Here is a 19,334-nt window from a genome sequence, read left to right on the forward strand (position 1 = left end):
CTAGGAGATATTGAGATAAAGTCTCATGATCGTGAAAATGCAAAGGGGTGTCTCTGAGGGTTTGGCCATTCAGAGATATTTCATTTGTAGTAACCCACTCATGAAGGGATATCCCCACACTTTACTAAGCCGTGTGCCATACTTTGTGCACTGTCAACTGCTCGAGTGAAAGATTTGAAGTGAAAGAAACTTACAATAAATTCACTTGGCATTTGTGAGTGGGTTATTAAAACAAGTATTTGATAGGTGAATGGATGGAAAGATGGAGATACAGTTACATAGATGAACTTAGATGGACAAATGTAATGATGAAGGAACAAATGGATAGAAGATGGTTGGATGGATAGATATATATTTGTATATATATGTATATATATGTATATATATATATTATATATACATATATGTATATATATATATATATATATATATATATATATATATATATATATATATATATATATACATATACAATTTTTATAATTATATAATATATAATTATATAATATATAATTATATAAAAATAATTGGATTGATTGATTGATGGAGGTAAAGCTGGATGGATAGTTAGATAGATGGATGGATGGATGAATAGGCTTTATGGGCAGAGAGATGACTGAACAGGTAGGTAGGTATATAGAGGAACACATAAAAAATTAGTTAGGAAGACTCTTATGTTGTTAGGTAAATAGATTAAATGACAGGTTAATCTCTAGCCAGACAAATGATTCTAAGATGACAGAGATAGGATAGATAGATAGATAGATAGATAGGAAATAGATACTTAGGATAGAGATAGGAAATATATACTTAGGGGAGAGATAGGAAATAGATACATAGATGAGTAGGTACTTTAAGAGGGAGCTAGATAGATAAGTAAATAAATCAGAAAAATGGCAGGGTATGAAATATGTGAGATATAGATAGGAAGTAGAGAGAGGTAGAGAAAATGAGACTTGCTAAGAAAGAAGAGATAGCTCAAAGACAGTGACGATTTGTGTGGTTATTCCATATTTTTCTTGTAATTATCATTAATGCTTATTGATTTGTATAAGCAAAGCAGGGATGCTGTAGAATTTTACTGTATGTGTAAGTCTTCCACGGTTTGTTTCCTTCCCAGAATTTTGTCTTGTGGAAAGTAACTTCAGAAAGATTTACTCTCCCACCTGTAGTGATTAGTTAAAGAGATGAACTATCCTAAATTATATAGCAGTATGCATGAAGTAGTAAACTAAACTAAACTTGTAAGAGGATGCTGTAAAATGAAGTTATTCTTATTCTATGACTAAAGATCTAAAACTGTCTCTCCTGCTAAACCTGTATCTATTTTTATGTGAGAGAATCAAGTGTAAAAAAAAAAAAGAATACAGTGTATGTTGGTCATGTTTTTTTCTGTCAACATACATATGTATTCTCTGTCAGTATCAGTGATAAGAAGTAACAGGAACTGGCAGCTTTACAAGATTATGACTCAGTGCAAAGACATAACGCTTTTAATGTGAAAATTCATAGGTCTTGCTTTTGAGTCTACAGTACAGATTTTTGGAAGATGTACATTCATATGTTGCTGCTGTTAACCCGCTAACAATGGGTGTTCCACATATGAGACACCCAAAAAAATAAATATTGCTGAGCGTCCCGCCAGTGTGACGCTGTATCGGGGCTCGTGTTCCGACACAGCAGCGGGCCGAGATGGGCAGAGTCCGGGGCAGCCCCGCCCGCCGATTTTGTAGCCGCCCGTAATCTTTTATTTTCGGCTTCAAAATATACTGGCGTTAATGGGTTAAGCTGTAAGAACAATTCATGTCAAAATTTCAATCTCTGAGTACAGATTTTGATTTCATATAAGAGCTATATGAGTGAATAGTGATTATGCTGATACTAGGTATTATGATGAGGTTTGGAAAATTGCAGTTAATAGAGATAAAAGGGATTTCAGAGAAGAAAGTTACAGTACTGGAAAATTTTAATAATGAGTTTTGAATTTGCATAAGGACATCAAGATTTTTATAAAATCATGATCTAAATGAGGTATATACATCTTTCTTATTTAGATTTGAGAAATATGTGGAGAGAAAGACAATTATTGAAGATATTTACACATATAGGGTACTTGTGTAGGTTATCATTTGCTGTCTATTTTTTTTTTAACCATATGTGTAAAAAGCTTTTTAAACTTTTTTTGTGCTATATTTGTGGTATCAACATTTTCTGTCAACAAGATAGGTTTGCCTGGAAATATTTTTGTGAAATTACTTAACCAAATGGAGAATTTTTTTTTAATCTAATGAATCATTTTTTTTAAAACATAGTATTGTGAAGTTAATATAAATATTGTTTTTTCAACTTGTTATAAAAAAAACAAACAGTTAAAACATGTTCATATGCTGAAGTTTATTAATATCGCTTCTCTGTTCTTCTTTCCTATTATCCTTCTCTCCCTCTTATTAACCTGCCAATGATATAACCAATTAATGCACTATACAACCCTTGTTCGATGGTGGTGTGATTGGGCCTATTATGGTCTTATTACCACTGCTTTATGTCCATGAGTTGCCTAATTATACCTGCTCTTAACATCTATAATGTGTTGAATGTCTTTGATGGTATGTGAATTAGTTTGGATGATGAGATTGTGCTAGAGAATATGTATGTTGTTGTTCCTAACTCTGATAGACCTATGCCTATTTCTGTCGTTCACATTCCTAATAAATTATCTTCATCTTCCCCAAGTCCTTGGACCAGCCCACACTCAGTTTTAGGATGCAGCCCAACATATTCACCTCATAACCCATCCTATCATCCGTCTCAATGGCTTGACCTTATGGTTAGTCCAGTGGCAGATCATTCCAAGTCACTGCCAGGCCAGTTAGCTCTGACAAGTGCCAAACGCATGATTCGTGGTCTTCCCTTAGTGAGACGTAAGAGAAGTTCCACAATAACACAACACCCTCCAGTTTACTTGCAGAGAAATACATCCCTGCCACATGCAAATTGCTCTAGAACCTTTGGCTGTCGCAGACCTCACAAGGCTAGAGGGCCCTGGCCAGTGCATGGTTTTCAACACAGACAGCAACCCATGTCTCCTACTTGGACAGGTGTGCGACAAGATAGCATAGAGTCTCTGAGAGCTGGGCTTCGTAAGACAGCTCAGAAAGTTATGAGGCTTCGAGGACTTGAAAAGTCACAAAGCTTTGATGTTAGTGGAGTTTATTGTGGAAAATCTGCAAGTAAAAGTTCTCAAAAATCTGCTCCTAAAGTACATAGCCCTATGGTAAGACTGTTGGGTCGAGGTCAGTCATGGGTGAAGCACCAAAATGTAAGAGATAAGAATGAGGGTTCCATAACTTCTCCAGAGGACTCAAATGAAGACTATGATCTTGATTCTCCTGATGTAGAAGTCATAGGCCTGGATGAAGAGGAAGTTAGTCAGTATTCGGATGAAGAAGACATTGGTCCTGAAGTAACCAATATAGAGTACTCATATAAGACCTTATCAACAGCCTTTTCAGATCCAACACTGAATAAGAGCATTTATGCTAAAGAAAGTTTTGCTGAAAATGAAACTTCACCAGGACCGTTGCAATTTATCTCTTCAGATGAAGATACATGTAGTTCAGAGCTAACATCAAATTTCAGCAGTCCAGAACATGTTGTAGGGTTACCAGGAAGTGAAATCCCAACACTAGGTACCCCACAAAAATTTTTCATCAGTGAGGAAGAGCTAGCTTCACAAAGTTCTATTGAGAGTCATTTTACAGGTCCTGTAGATGTTAATGACTTGCACCGGGGTTTGACCCGTTCTTTGAGTGACTCAATCAGGTCCTGCAGTGAGATGTGTGGATCCACAACACCTGATGCTGAATTTGGGCTTACATCACCTGTTGTGCCTCAGCTGGGTAATGCTATTCCTTATTGTGAAAAATGCAATACATTCTGCAATAAATGTACAAGTTTTGAAGAACCTGTTGTTGAAGGTTTAAATCATGAAAATGGAGAAAGACAATGTGATAATGAGGACACAATGCTGGAGAGGAAGAGTGGATTGTGTATGATCACAACAGCCCAAGAATTCATCCAGTCCGAGAGAGAGAAAAACATTATTTTGGAAGAATCCCAGCAAGAAGAAAGACTGGTTGTTACATCCGGTTTGGATTATAACAATAAACCAGAGATCCTTAGTCTTGAACTTCTTCCTGTAAGAGAACCATTTTTAAAACAAAATGAGGAACAAATGACCCATGTGAACACCAGCCCATTACCTGATATTGCAGTTACTCCTTCAACTCCCATTCTTCCTGCAAAAACAAAGGTATTTACACTTCCACACTTACAGCAGGGAAATGCTGCATCAGACAATGACAACTGCATAGAGGTAGATGCAACAAATAAGAGGCACTCGTCTTCTCTGTGTATATCACCCTGTGTAAATGTACAGAATAGCCTTCCTGTGTCCACTTCAAGCCCAGCTCTAACCAGTGGTACATCTCAAATACCAAATACCATACAACCACATTATTTGAAACCTTCATCCACATCATCCTCATTCAGATCCTCTGTTTCTGCATCTTCAAATCTGTCCTCATTGTCTTCCTCTTCCTCTTCCTCATTTCATCATGTAGCAAGTAGTCAGAGCATGGATAGCAGAGACTTGCTTCAGTGTGCTTTAGATGTAGCAGCTAAGTGTCCCTCCCATCCTGTGTACATCTCTAGCCTAGACATGTTAGTGGAGGCCCGGCCCGGCTCAGCATCGATGGTAGGCTCCCCGAAGCGCTCGTCTCGTAGTCGCCATACTAGTGGCTGTTACCCCGTGTCCAGGAGCCCCTTACCCATTGAGAGTGACGGATCCAAGAATGAGGCTGGTTCAGTGGGATGTGCTGCCACCAATGGAAGCATACCAACACACTCCCCAACGCATTCAGGAAAGCTGGCCAGCCCTGCACGAACACCGGGAGTCTCTATCAACAGACGCTCATCTGATTCTGACCTTTCCATCACTCCAAAGGGTAAGTTGAGGTTGTAGGTCCTTTTAGCTATGGGGGAGAAACATATATCACATAATTGATAATATTTTTCAAAATCTGATATATCAATTACAGTAAATTAGATTAAAAATTAATTGAAGATTCAGTGAAATAAAGGGAAATGTCAAACTGTTGTGTACCAGTACCAATTCATAGACAGTGGTCATGTGTTTTTCTAAAAAGCCATCAGTGTCATGTTTGACCATTAGATTATGCTTTAATTCTTATTTCATGATTACCTCTCAGTTGATAGATATGGAATACTTAATCAAAGGTTAAAAGAAATTGTACAAGTTTATAGTGATATTATTGATAATCAGTGAAATTGATTGTATTATAGATAATACTAAAATTGGTATTGTCTTTTGCTTATGTGAGTCAGTATGGTTATTATTAGTGATCATTTTCTTTGAGAAATATGCAAGGTGAATTAAATATTTCTTTCCTGGAGCAAATTTCATTGTTATAGAAAACGCACTAAGAAAAGGACCGAGAATACAATCAGCTTGACATGGGGGCTGAAATTTCTTTGCTTTATGTGATTGGTTCTCAGTAATCCTTTCATTGGCAGTTAAGTGATGTATTGTTTTTGAGGTTAAACATTTATTGGCTATTTATTACTTTTTATTTTATAACCTGAACAGGTGGTAGCCTAGCAGGTAGTGGTGGATCATCAGGTGGAGGTGGAGGGGGCAAGGGGGGGACAATGACTGGAATTCACCGACCTATAATGACACAGGATTCTTTTGATCTCCTTGAATACCCCTTCCTCACCATGAAAAATTTCCCAACTGGATTCATCCTACATCTCGGTAAGGAACAGTGATAGTAATTACCAAAAGAAGAATTATCATAAAAATGTATCAGCACAAATATCATGCAGATATTGCATGATGGAATTTTGTTGATGAGACTGAGAATAAAATAATTTGAACTAACAGGTGGAACAGTGAGCGCTCGATCGGTGAAGCTGCTTGACCGCACTCACACCCCAGAGGAGTTAGAGACACGGGACAACTGGTGGACACAACTGAGGATGGAAATCCGCTCACATGCCCGTGCTCTTGCATGCAATGTTGTCCTTGGATATGAGGAGTTTACCACAATTAGGTAAGAAGATGTGCTCATATTTAGTTGAATAGAGTATGCATAATTGTGAGGGGGTTATGCCTCACTGTTACTGGTGTTTGATGGATATGAAGAAAAGACAGAGGATTTTTTCATATGCATGGAACCTTCATAAAACCTGAGGAATGAAGCATTTTCAATTGTTTATTGCATATCTACAAACTGTTGTCTCATGAGTGTATTGGTCAGTGTAGAGATTGTGAACTTCATAGATTCAATGAAGAAATTTCTTTTTTGTGTTGTATTGACTTACCATTTTTAGAGATTATATAACTCTTTAGAAAGCAATTACACCAGCTATCCCCGTCCTCCCTGCTGCAATTAATGCCTGAGATATGTTTCATCATGGCAAAGTTTGGTCTTTGATATTTTAGGAGTATGATTTCACATGTACTTGTCAACAAATACATATGCCACTGGTTTATATCAGTTACAAAGAACGGGGTTGCCACAGTTACATCAAGGGTAAAATTGCAAATAAAACACATATAAAGTAAAAATCATATGGTATTCATACGAACAAAAGGATATTTTATGTATTCAGTTGTGTAAATTGTAAAAAGACAAAGCAATACAACGAAGTGATAGTAAGATACATCATATTTCATTTTCTAGAGGGGAAATGAGGGAGAGAAAAGGATGGGAAGTTTGGTTGGATGAAATGTGTTATATAGTACCAGGATTACTAAACATGACAGGAACCAGGGCTGTTTGATTGGCTCAGCAAGTTAGAGGACCACCAAAAGGAACAGGAATATGGGGATTGTATAGTGGGTGTGGCTTGAGGAAATTTGGCAAACAGTGCCAGATTTATGGATTTCGTTTCCCATGAGATAGATGTAGAATAACAACCTGCCAGTTTTTGACGGTGCACAAGATGATGCCATGATCGTAGTGATTAGGACTTTATAGGTTAAATGCTGAAACTAAAGGAACTCTTTAGCTTCATATACTTTCAGTCATATTGAATGGGATATGATTTCTTCAGTGCCTGTAATACTGCATTGACTAGATTTATTTATTTCCCAGTAGCAGATTTCATTGTTATTAAAAAACACACTGCTTAGATATCATTATTGATTATCTGAAAAAGAAAGGGAAGAGGAAAGGATCAAGAATATATTTGAATTGATATTTTAAATCTTAATTTTTTACATATGGTCTGAAATTTCATTTTGTGTAAATGGTTTTCTGTATTCCTTTCACTGGTCATTTTGTGTTGTTATTTAGTTGATAACACAAAATTTGTTAAAACTTGCCATTACCTTTTTATCCTTATAAAATATTTGGCTGACTATCCCCTTTTTATCCATTAGTGATGAAGTGTGTGTGCTCAATGCAACTGGCACTGCTGCCGTGATCAGCCTACACTACCTTGATACTGATACTGGCATGGGAATGCATGGCAATGTAAGGACTCATAGAGATCCAATGACTCTGTCACTGGACCGGAAAGACTTTGAGCAGCAGCAACAAGTACAACAGCAGCAGCAACAACAACAACAGCAACAGCAACAGCAGCAGCAACAACAACAGCAACAACAACAACAGCAACAACAACAACAACAACAACAACAACAACAACAACAACAACAACAACAACCACAACCACAACCACAGACACAGCCACAGACACAACCACAGGCACAACTACAGACACAGCCACAGCAGCAACAACAACAACTACAACAACAGCAACAACAACAACAACATCAGCAACAGATGCAGCAACAACAACAGCAGCAGCAGCCACAACCACAGCAACAATTGCAGCAACATGTTCATATACCGCAGCCTTCAGGAAAATCGTCAGTGAAGGAGCCTTACACAGGCTCACAAGTAAGTACTATACTTTTATTATAATTTTTGACTGTTTGTCTATCAAGTGCTGATTAAGATACTTGTCTCTTTAGGGTGTTTTAGTTATTTGACATTTATGCAAATATAGAAAATGCTTGGAAAAGTCAGTTTTCAATTTAATGATTTTTTATAGAGACAGAATGATTTCCATATCTAGATTAGTGTAATAGAAGATGATAGAAGTATTAACGTGAAGTCTGTGGTAGTGTTGTTGTTTTAGATGAATGGCACTTTAAAATGACAGTTTTCTCTAACTGTGAAGAGTACGTACAGCTACGAGGAAAAATGTTAGGCTTTGGATTTTTTCTGGAAAATTTATACAAAATATAATATTGACTGAAAAGATAAATTAAAGCCAATTACTGATACCTTTGTATTGTGACAAGGCGTAACACTTGGTGTTCAGCCCTTTTTAGAAAGGGATTGATAAATGCTTTTATCTCTAACCCAGTGGCCCTATATGGCAAAAATACATTCCATATCCATGGTAATTTTGATTTCTTAATTATTTGTTCATATAGATGGCTCCACAAGTGCTTGGTCACCAAGAGCAGTAATTAGTCCTATCTGTCTCACCTGTTAACCCTTTTTATTGTTATTGACATTTAAGTAATATTATGATAATCATGTTATGAATGACATTACTATCAGTACCCAATACTAATAGTATAAGAAAAAAAAATCCCACAAATATAAGGAATGAGGAAATCAGGCACGGACAAAAGGGCTTGCACATTAACTCTGGGTGGCTGAGCATTCGTGGAGCCATCTGTGCGCGACAAAATTCACAAAAACTACAGTGGACAGTACATAAACGTAGGGCAATTGGGTGAAGTTATTGAGCATTTGTAATGATACCAAGAAGAAGAAAAAAGCTAGGTGGTTTGTTATTTTTATTTTATTTTGTTTTTTAAGTAAAGGCTTTTGCAATCCTGATTAAAGGAAAGGAAGTGTTTTGAATATTATTCTATTCTCCATTGTGGCTCCATTACCTTCTCTTCTTCCACTATCACAGACAACTTTATACCTGGGTCCTGTGGCCAGTGGTCTTCCCTTCTAATTTATTCTGTAGTGTATTAGGTTTTATATAATATGTAAGCAATGCAGGAACATGTGTGAGCATTGCATATTTAATACTTGATATTATGAAGATTTCTACATATTCAAATAGTATTGAAATGATAGATCACAGGAAAAACATTGAGGTACCTTTGTGATTTATATTTTCCCAATATGCTTTGTAAGACATATATTGATACATGTATTTTGTATCCTTTGAGAATTCCAAGAGTGCCTTAACATTTTTCTATCTTATACCTGGAAATTTGATTCATATGTCTTAAAAGGAGTTTAAGCAGTTAGAAAACAACAACTGAAAAATGGTCTGTCTGATGGCTGGAAAAATAAAACTAGATGTTCTAGCAAGGATATATTGTAGCTCACTAAATACTCTACTATGCCATCTGCCAAGTAGCACATCATACATGGTTGCTAGAAATAGGCATGGAACAACAAGTCCAAAGAAGTTTTACTGTACCTAGCCAAGAATTCCTTAATGAATCTCTACAGATCTTTGAAACATGATGTTGACAAGAGAGAGAAGAAATGTTTAATCTTTCTGTCAGAAAGATATGACAGGTTAGGGCAATATCAAACAAGTTTTTACTTCAGTATCCAATCATGTATTGTCTGCATTATTCAAGAAATTGATTTTTTATCATATGCAAGAGACTGTAATCCCAAGAACTGAGAAAACTACATTTACAAGAAGCTTATCATTGTACTCATGAAGATTCCTCCATCTCATATGTTAAGATCAATGACTCGAAAATTACCCAATATTGTTCTAGGTATATCTGTTGAAACATCAATCTGTGTCCACTCCATGTTGAAAAGTGAAGTGGCAGAAAATAATTTGAATGAAACTATGAATAAGTAAATTATCTACACAGCTGGACTCTTTTGAGATACGTTACCAGTCCTTGTGCTAGAGCAGTTATCATTCCTGATCCTGATTGTATTCCAAGTTAAAATCTAGATCACTGCAATCAGTTTATGGTAAAGCCCATGAAACTCCTCAGAAATTTGGCTTTGTGAGAAACCTGACTAGATACAGTTGCCAATGGTACTAGATAAGGAAGCTCTTAATTTTTGTTTGTGCCATATGCATTATTTAATTTTTTAGAATTGTTTTTTGACTTGTGTGTTCAAGAGGAATATCAAAGGTGATTTTGATTCATATCCATTTTGTTAGTGGACCATTCTTGAATAATAGTTTCTCTAAGGTGTCAGCAAGAGATAGGAAGCAGTTGGCTGTTTGTATCTGCAGTGAGTGGACATATCCTCTCCTGCAAATGTCTATAGGGCTATTCTTTCTTGTCTTTGTAAAATGAAATAGCCCTCCAGCCACATCCAGAAGTTTCAGATATATTTACAGTTTTTAACCTCAAAAATATAACTGTTCCCCGTTTTAACGATACATGATTTGGAGATGTTCTTTGGTTTTGTAGCAATTGTGGAAAAAAATTCATTTCTTATAATCATTGCCTGTTCCAGTTCATGATACGAAACACCAACACATTTCCAAAACGCCGGACTACAAAACAATATCTTACACAGATGCATGTTCAGAAGGTAAGAAAACCATGAAAAGTACCATGTTACCTTGTCACAAAAACACTAAAAACACGTACAATACTAACACAAGAAAAATGCAAAAAACTTCAGTTATTGAAAGAAAACTAAAACTATTGATACTCCAAGGGATCCAAACCACAACACTATAAATACTTGTTAAGAATGCACAATTCTGCTTTTGGGGCTTATACATAGAGATGTAGACGCTGTTATTATATGTGGTTTTTAACATTTCATGAACTGTGAAGTGGTTTCAAGACTGTAAACACCGTAGGCCATGTCAGCAGCACCAAGGCTTTCAGACTGACTTATGCTGGACTAATTAACAACAGCTTTGGGTGGATCTGGAATAGCAGCATTATGACATTTATTTTTCTCTGGAGTGTCTTACTAATTCCAAAAGTACCCATGGTGTATATTAAGCAAGAGATATTCTCAAGCAATGACTATTTCTCCCCATTAGAAAATCCTCCAATACTTTCCCAATACAGCCTCACCTATAGACGATGCATTTCACCCGAAATAATTTCTTACAGCTCCAGGTAGGCAGGTTGGTATACATTTTGGACACATGAAACATAACCATAACAGTCTTCACTCTTTTTTTTAACAGTCCATTGTATTTTTATGCTCTTTTGATTCTCTTCTTTTGTTTCTTTATTGCCAAGTTCCCTTATCCTCCTCATTGTCTTCCTTTTCCTTTTTCTTGTATGCATCATGCATCATCTTCACTTTCTGATTTGCCCCTCTTATCATCTTTACTTCTATCCACAAACTTCTCCCTGTGTCTTCAAACTTCATACACGGAACAAAACTTTTTTTTATCTTCGCCTAATATAGACTAAAGTATCATAACCTAATGGTACATCAAGTCAGCTTTCTTAATCTCTTCTATACACAAACACATATATGACAGAAGAAATACTGAAGACTCATTATGGTTAAAACTGCAACACCAAAAGCTTCCTAGTAAATGCCATTCTTTCATTTTCTCTGTTGTGGCTTCAGTTTATTTAGGTGGCTTAACCCACTTATGATGGGTGTACCACATATGAGACACCCGGTAAAGTAAACATTGCCGGTTGTCCTGCCAGTGCGACGCCAGATCAGAGCTCGCATTCTGACTTTGTCGCTGAGGGTGGGCAGCGAGTGGGCAGGTTGCCGGACTTTCCTGTGTGCTGATTTTGAAGCCACCTTGAAAATATTATTTTTGGCTTATAAATGTATCGTCGCTAGTGGGTTTATGAAATAGTATATCAACCATCAAAGAAACGTAATAGAAGCTCTTATAATTTTACTCCTTTCTATTCCATATAGAATGATAGAATAGATTAGATAGGAACACATTGTAAAATATTTCCAGGTTTTCCTTTTAATATCTTTAAAAGTGCATATAGAATTTCAGATTATTACATTCTCAGTACCAAACACAACTGCAAAAGAAATTTTACAGACAGATAGATAGATAGATAGATAGATAGATAGATAGATAGATAGATAGATAGATAGGTAGATGGGTAGATAGATAAATAGATAGTAGATGGATGGGTGGATAGATAGATATGTAGATGAAGGGATAGATTAATAGATTGATAGATATAAATAAATATATTGATAGATATAAATACAGGTATTGATATAGATAATTATAAATACAGGCATAGATATAGATGTATAGATTGATGTGTGTTTATACATGCATACATATATATATATAGATGTATATATATATATATATATTTATATATATATATGTATATATATATATGTATATATATATATATATACATATATATATATACATATATATATATACATATATATATATATATATATATATATATATATATATATATATATATATATATGTATATATATATATATATATATATATATATACATATATATATATATATATATATATGTATATATATATATATATATATATACGCATAATCATCATCATCATCATTGGGAGCTAACAATGATGGGGGTGCATAGCCACATCCACCCTTCATTTCCATTTCCAAGGGTCCTTCATGGCGAGTTCCTTACAACAGGTTTGATCAATAAGCCCAAGCCACGAATTCCAAGGTCGTCTCGGAATTATATATAGTAATTTTTTTGGATGAAGAAGTATTCTGCATCTAGAATATCTGTTCTTCTATGAGACTAGTGGTGCTAGAAAGTGATGAAATTTGTAATAATTGCATAACCAAATTAAAAAGTAGCTCTTTATGTATTGTGTTGCCACTTTCAGATGTGATATACTTGTCTGTTCTTTCTTGTTAAGGTACTCTTTTGATGCTCCAGAAGTCAGTGTTCAGTGGTAATACCAAGGCATGATCTTTGTTGGTTTAGCATTATGGGAGAAGATCAAATTGTGCAATAAGGTTTGTGATTATTGGAAAGATTAGTCAATGTAGACATGATGGAGGAAGAACTGGAAAGATTTTAAGAATTCTGAAATTTAAGTGTAATTATTATGGTGCTCTTTTTGAAGTGGCTGCCTGACTCCAGGACCTGTCACTAGATGGCAGATAAGACTTGAAAGGGACTTATTGTAATGAGTCATTTTACTTAGCGTGATTTAACTGCTGTTGATAAAAAGCAATTAAGATGAAATTGCTTTTGTCAACTTGGTCAGTCATTCATCCCATCAACTGACTTCTCTGACCTAGTTGTAAGTGTTTATATAGTTAACTCTTTCTGACAGGCAGTCTTGGACTTGTACCAGGAGGTGAAAGTATGACTATAATTTAAATATTCCATAGGTTTGTCTGAGACACAGGGTGTCAAGTCCACGTCCTCTTAAGCGATTTGTTGTGAGTACAACTCTTCTTGCCTTTGCGACTGGCTCAAAACTTCATAGATATTTTTGCACATGAGAGCATCTCAGACCATTCCTGGTTGCTGATCCTCTTATCCTTTCAGACTTTCTACCTTTTCTAATGCTATTACTCTTCTTGTCTTGCTTGTCTTTGCCTTTATGACCAATATAGTGCTATGTATTAACTGATGGAAGTGAAGGGGTATATCCTTTATTTTACTATAACTTGGATAATTTCCTTTGTTGTAAATAGTCATAATATTTTTTAATGTTTAGGGAAGAATGCTCTTGATTTAAATAATTTGTGGATAATTTCCTTTGTTGTAAATAGTCTCAATATATTTAACGTTCAGGGGAGAATGCTCTTTATTTTGATAATTTGTGACAGATTTAACTTAATTTCAATAGATAGATTCATTGATAATATTGAGTTTAATTGCAATTTAACTCCATAAACTGATGAACAGATAAAGGAAATAAGAATTCAGGAAATTTTGAAGATTCTACAGGGATTGCATTTTGTGAAAAAGAACACTTTGATTACTCCATAAAGGACAGAAGAGCTTCAAGAGTATTGCAAGTTGTTAAAAGTTTTGGATATTTTATAATTTGATGAGGTACATATTATGTGTTTTATGATGGTCAGTAATGATTTTGGTGTTTTACAATGAGATTATTGAAATTTTATGAATACTTTGTAAAACTTCAGCAGTGACGTACAAGGAAACAGTGAATTTCATGATGCACTTTTGGGTATTGTGCTATGGTTCTGCAGAACCTTGTGAGTCTAGTCAGTGGATTGAAGATAAGGAAATTTTCTTAGTATTTTATTCTGAGAATGAGGTAACTTCCTCTGCAATTTACAGTAAGCATTAGGGATATTATGAATATTATAGGGTTGTGAATATTAGAGGATTATGAGCATTCTATTTTGATGAACACATAAATAATATTACATGAAATATGTTGTAAATAGTAACAAACTGTCAGTATTATCTCAGCCAAGTTAGCAGTTAAGAAACTGTTTGTAATACAGGTATAAAAATATTTTAAAGATAATGCTTACACCTATACATGTGTGCATTTGTCTGCACCCACACCCAAACCTGTGCACAGCCACTGAATGTGGTCTACAGGTGTGTATGATAGAGCACATATGATGGTGTATATAGATATGAGTGTATGAGAAATGTATATATTTAAATTTAGCATGTATTTGCCTTTACAGAGTTGCATAGCATGGTAATCTTGGAAGTATAGTGATTGCATATTGAGTGCTATAAACTGAACTGAGTTCTTAAAAAAAAAATGTGTATATAAATATGATAAGGGATTATTGTAACTATTTTCTGATGCACTGATTAAGACACATGAAAATATGGCTATTGAAACTATAGGAAGATGAAGTTTTGTAGAGAAAAAAGCATAATGAAAACTACAATTTTCAAATAGAAAAGAGTGAGAGAGGGGGGGGGGGAGACGGAGAGAAAGAGAAGATCAAGGCACTTGCATGTCCTAGCTTCTTGGATGGGACCAGCTTATGGCATGCAAGCTTCAAAGATGTGTGGGAAGTTGTAATGACAGTACTTTTTTCATCTTTTGTTGTTAGGAATATTGAGCTGTCAAACTGGCTCTCAATTATGGTATCTACTGTCATTGTTCCTCATCCTGAAATAAGAGTCTGTGGGAGGTGCTTTGCACAGATTTTATCACATGTGCACTTCTGCATGCACTTGCTTGAGCACAAATCCACCAAGAGAGGAATGGGAAAGAAATGATAAAAAGAGAGGCAGAAACAAAAGTGACAGCTGAGTTAGGGCTTAAGAAAGAAAGGAGAATTGGGTTGAATGAATATAGGATTAAATGAATGAGTATTGAACAGTTGAAATAGTAAGGGAGCAATTGAGGAAATGAGTGAACGAATGAGGGTGTGAATTAGATAATGGAAGATTGAGAGTGTGAGGGTATGAATGTGAAAATGAATGTGAATGTAAGGATAAGTGTAAATGCAGGTGTGAGTGAATTAATGACTGAATGAGTGAGTGAGTGAGTGAAAGTAAGTAAGTAAGTATGCGTTTGTGTGTGTGTGCATGTGTGTGTATCTGTATGTGTGTGTGTATGTCAGTGTGCATGTGTGTATGTCTGTGTACATGTGCATGTATGTGTATATGTATATGAGAGAATGTAAGAGAGAAAAAAATGTTAAAAAAACAGAAAATGAGAACATAATAAGAAACAAAAATGCTAATCATCGCTCACGACTGTTATACAGTAGTAGAGGAAGAACAGTTAGGCATAAGAAAAATAAAGTAAAAGATGATTACCATTAAATTTGCATTTGTGATTAGATCTGAATTTAGCTGAAGTATTGCCAGGCAGCATTCAAAAGGGGCTTTGTCATGGCTTTTTATTTATTTATTTATCTATTTATTTGTGTATACCCTTTTGATACATAAATATACAGCTTCACTGAGCTTTTGTCTGATTATTTTTTCTTCAGTTTGCCCTTTATAGTACACGGATTGCAGAGAAGGAGAAAATTAATCCTACATTCTGAAAATCTTTATGAGATTATTTTATTCTTTTAGTTATTTTCTTTATATTAGACTACATATAACATTTTTGTTCAGGACATTAGTACTGGTAATAAGACTCTCAATAGCTTGCTACTGTATCTCAATAATGGGGAAATGTAATAGAGAGTCATATCATCCTATGAGGCCTTGTAAGTAAAACCAGAATATAAAACTCACTATCTGCCCTTAGACCTGCATGAGCCGCAGCCATCCCTGCATCGAGGATGGCTTTTCGGGAGATGGGGGTGGAAGCATGACCTCACAGCTTCCTCCGCCACCTCCGTCAGGCATCAGCTCTTCAGTCTACCACACCCCGCCCACCACGCCTCCTTGTACTATGTGCCACGTCCCTTATTCAGAGACTTCACTGCCCTTCCGAGTCAAGATTACAAAATGCGTGGTATGCAGGTAAGTTGAAAGTCATTAGTGCTTTGGGTTGACTGATTTAAAGAACTGTCATAAAGAATGTTAAGTTTTTTTTTTCTTATTTATTTTTTTTTTTATTTATTTTTAAAGGTTTTAGAGGCAAAGGCACACAGTTCACAGTTGATCTTAAAACACCCAGATCCAATGGGTTAAGGGAAGGTTCAGGGTATATATTTCTTTTGTATGTAGTCTAAGATGATAAAACATTAGATATAAGAATTTAGATTATAGGTATGTCAAGCTAATTCTTTCCTGGTTCTCACAGAAAAGGAAAGGTGCCTGACGTTTTGTTCACTACTCTAGAGCCACCTGCAGGGATGCCAATTACAGGTAAAGCATACAGATTTGCTCTTTTTATCAAATCTGTGCTTACGTATGCACACCCACACCTACTCCTACACTCGCATTCACACCCATATGCTCTCTCTCTCTCTCTCTGTCTCTCTCTCTCTCTCTCTCTCTCTCTCTCTCTCTCTCTCTCTCTCTCTCTCTCTCTCTCTCTCTCTCTCTCTCTCTCTCTCTCTCTCTCTCTCTCTCTCTCTCTCTCTCTCTCTCTCTCTCTCTCTCTCTCTCGCTCTCTCGCTCTCCCCCCCCCCCTCCTACATAAACAAAATATGAATGGATATTGTAACTTTCATTAATGTTTTTGTTTTCAGGGAGAGGTTGTCTGATCCAGGCTCGAGTAGCAAGACCTAAGCGCGACTTGAAAGGGGAACTTAATGCAAAAGAAATCTCTGATTCATTACCTTTTCTTGAATACGAGTTACATAAGCAGCTAATGAACAAAATGAAGGTATGTAATGTCTATGTTTTCTTGTTTGAGAATTTTTTTGCTGTGTCACCCTCCTTTTTCTTTCTTTTATTTGTTTAGGATGTATTGTAACAAGATTAATAGATTAAGTCAAGATTTTTTTTAAATATTCTTTTTATGGGAAGGTCATTCACAAGATGAAGTAGTGCTAATATATTTTTTTAATCTATTTCTGAGACAGACAAGTTCTTATTATTTCAGATCAAGGGCATGAATGCACTCTTCGGTCTGCGAGTGCGAGTAACAGTAGGAGAGCGTCTCATCGTAGGGGTAGCAACAGCAACAGCAGTATTTCTGACTGCTCTTCAGCCACCGCCAGTCCCAAGGGTAACATCTGCAAGCTCTTGCCGGGAGGAGGAAAGACGTAGAGTGGATGTTCAGAAACTTCTTCTTAGTACAATAGCCAGAAACAAGGAATGTTATGGCACCAAGCACATCATCTCCGTGAGTGATATTTTAGTTAAATCACTTTTATGTATCTTTGCTTTTACAGAAAGCTTGAAGATGTGTGAAGTGATAGGCATATCACTTCACATATAGTTTTATCTTCATTAAGATTTTACACATTATTATTCTATGGTATATAAATATCTACTCCTCTCTGTTTCTTTAAACTAGAACTGCATGCTTAATTATTTACCATAATGACTCTTATCTTGTTATCAGTGTCATAACTTGACATATTTAGGATTCTTGATTACATATTTAACATTGCATTGGTGTATCTCTTTTTACAACTTATAAGTAATTTGCACAAGAAGCATGTATAGGAATTTATGGTATTTTGGCCCCAAGAATATTGATAAGGTCAGTATTTGTTTTACTGATCATGTTATTATTTGCAAGCTGAGAAAACAAATTTTACCTCACAATCACACCTTAAATGAAAATATCTCTATACCAGACTTGGGATCTGTAACCAAGATAAACAAGATTGTGGAACGCTTCTTAACTTCAAAGAAGAGTGGAGTTCTTTTAATATTTCCACTCATTTTTACTGATGTTTTACTTTAGATTTAATAAGTTTTGATTTAACCTCACATGTATGATCTTTGTAAATAGATAGTAATATAAAATAAAAGGATTTTTCTTTTATGTTAGAGCTCAGTGCCTTTCTTCCCTTATTGGAATCCTTTTATGGTTGGTAGAGATCACTAACTTTTTCCTTTGCTCCTGAAGGATACCATGGGAGATGAGATGAATGGTGGTCGTGGATCAGATTCTGAGGACTCAGAAGATGATCTTCCTGAGATTGATCTTTCCTCGGGCAACAAAGACACCTGTGTTTTAGAGGTCAGTTTTGCTTTATTCATTGATAGTAGATGTTAGGATAGATATATCATAGTGACTAATGCTTTGATTACAGAGGGTGCTTTTTAAACTATATTACTTCTGCTATTACAGTTGTGGACAGTAGTAAGTCATACAGATTCATATTTATTTAGGTAAATTGTTCTTTTAACCCATGAACTGGATAGTTTTCTATTTTACACCACCCCAGGGTGGGTAATAGACCACAAAAAATCTTTTTCTTTAGTTTAAGGATTAGCATTCATGTATTTTGCTGATTATTGAGTGTAAATAAAAACTACTGAAAGGTGTGACAGGATAAAGAGTATACTTGCACAAAGTTACTTATGTGTCTGGCTAGCTCAATGGTAACAGACCTGCCACTTGGATGACCCACATTGGAGCTAGGTTCATGGCACAGGAATGTTTCCAGTATTACCAATTGCTAGTATCCCTGAAACAAGCAGGGCATGGGGGATGGGGTTACAGCAGCCATAGCCCAGAATGAATTGCTCCCATGTGGATGGAGAGGGATTTTGGGGTGTATTCCATGACATATGTGCCATAGTACTTGCATTGCTCCTTTGCTCTGTCACACATGGGTGACCTTTAAACCTTTAAGACTTTAAACCTACATCAGATTGGTTTTGGATGTAAAATCATTATTGGTGAAGAATATGGGTATCTATTATTATACATCCAACTTGAGAATGGTGACAGTACAATTGCTAAGTTTTGTCTTTTGTCTTTAG

The 19,334-nt window shown here is 35.6% G+C and overlaps 1 protein-coding gene across 4 annotated transcripts in view; it reads left to right on the top strand.

The window, feature by feature from the left end:
- The window catches only part of LOC113814937 (uncharacterized), a 46,643-nt gene that overhangs the window by 17,836 nt on the left and 9,473 nt on the right, over positions 1-19,334 (top strand). For 2 of the 4 annotated variants that reach the window (XM_070130319.1, XM_070130318.1), the window contains exons 7-16: positions 2,620-5,006; positions 5,669-5,836; positions 5,966-6,134; positions 7,469-7,991; positions 10,569-10,646; positions 16,246-16,463; positions 16,747-16,811; positions 17,138-17,274; positions 17,494-17,736; positions 18,472-18,585. In XM_070130319.1, coding sequence (XP_069986420.1) covers positions 2,620-5,006; positions 5,669-5,836; positions 5,966-6,134; positions 7,469-7,991; positions 10,569-10,646; positions 16,246-16,463; positions 16,747-16,811; positions 17,138-17,274; positions 17,494-17,736; positions 18,472-18,585 — 4,102 coding nt within the window. Of the gene's footprint in view, positions 1-2,619; positions 5,007-5,668; positions 5,837-5,965; positions 6,135-7,468; positions 7,992-10,568; positions 10,647-13,423; positions 13,475-16,245; positions 16,464-16,746; positions 16,812-17,137; positions 17,275-17,493; positions 17,737-18,471; positions 18,586-19,334 lie in introns of all 4 variants that reach the window. The other 2 variants (XM_070130320.1, XM_070130321.1) reach the window with 2 other exon arrangements.

The sequence above is a fragment of the Penaeus vannamei genome, chromosome 15, assembly GCF_042767895.1.
Source record: "Penaeus vannamei isolate JL-2024 chromosome 15, ASM4276789v1, whole genome shotgun sequence".
Taxonomy (NCBI): Eukaryota; Metazoa; Arthropoda; class Malacostraca; order Decapoda; family Penaeidae; genus Penaeus; species Penaeus vannamei.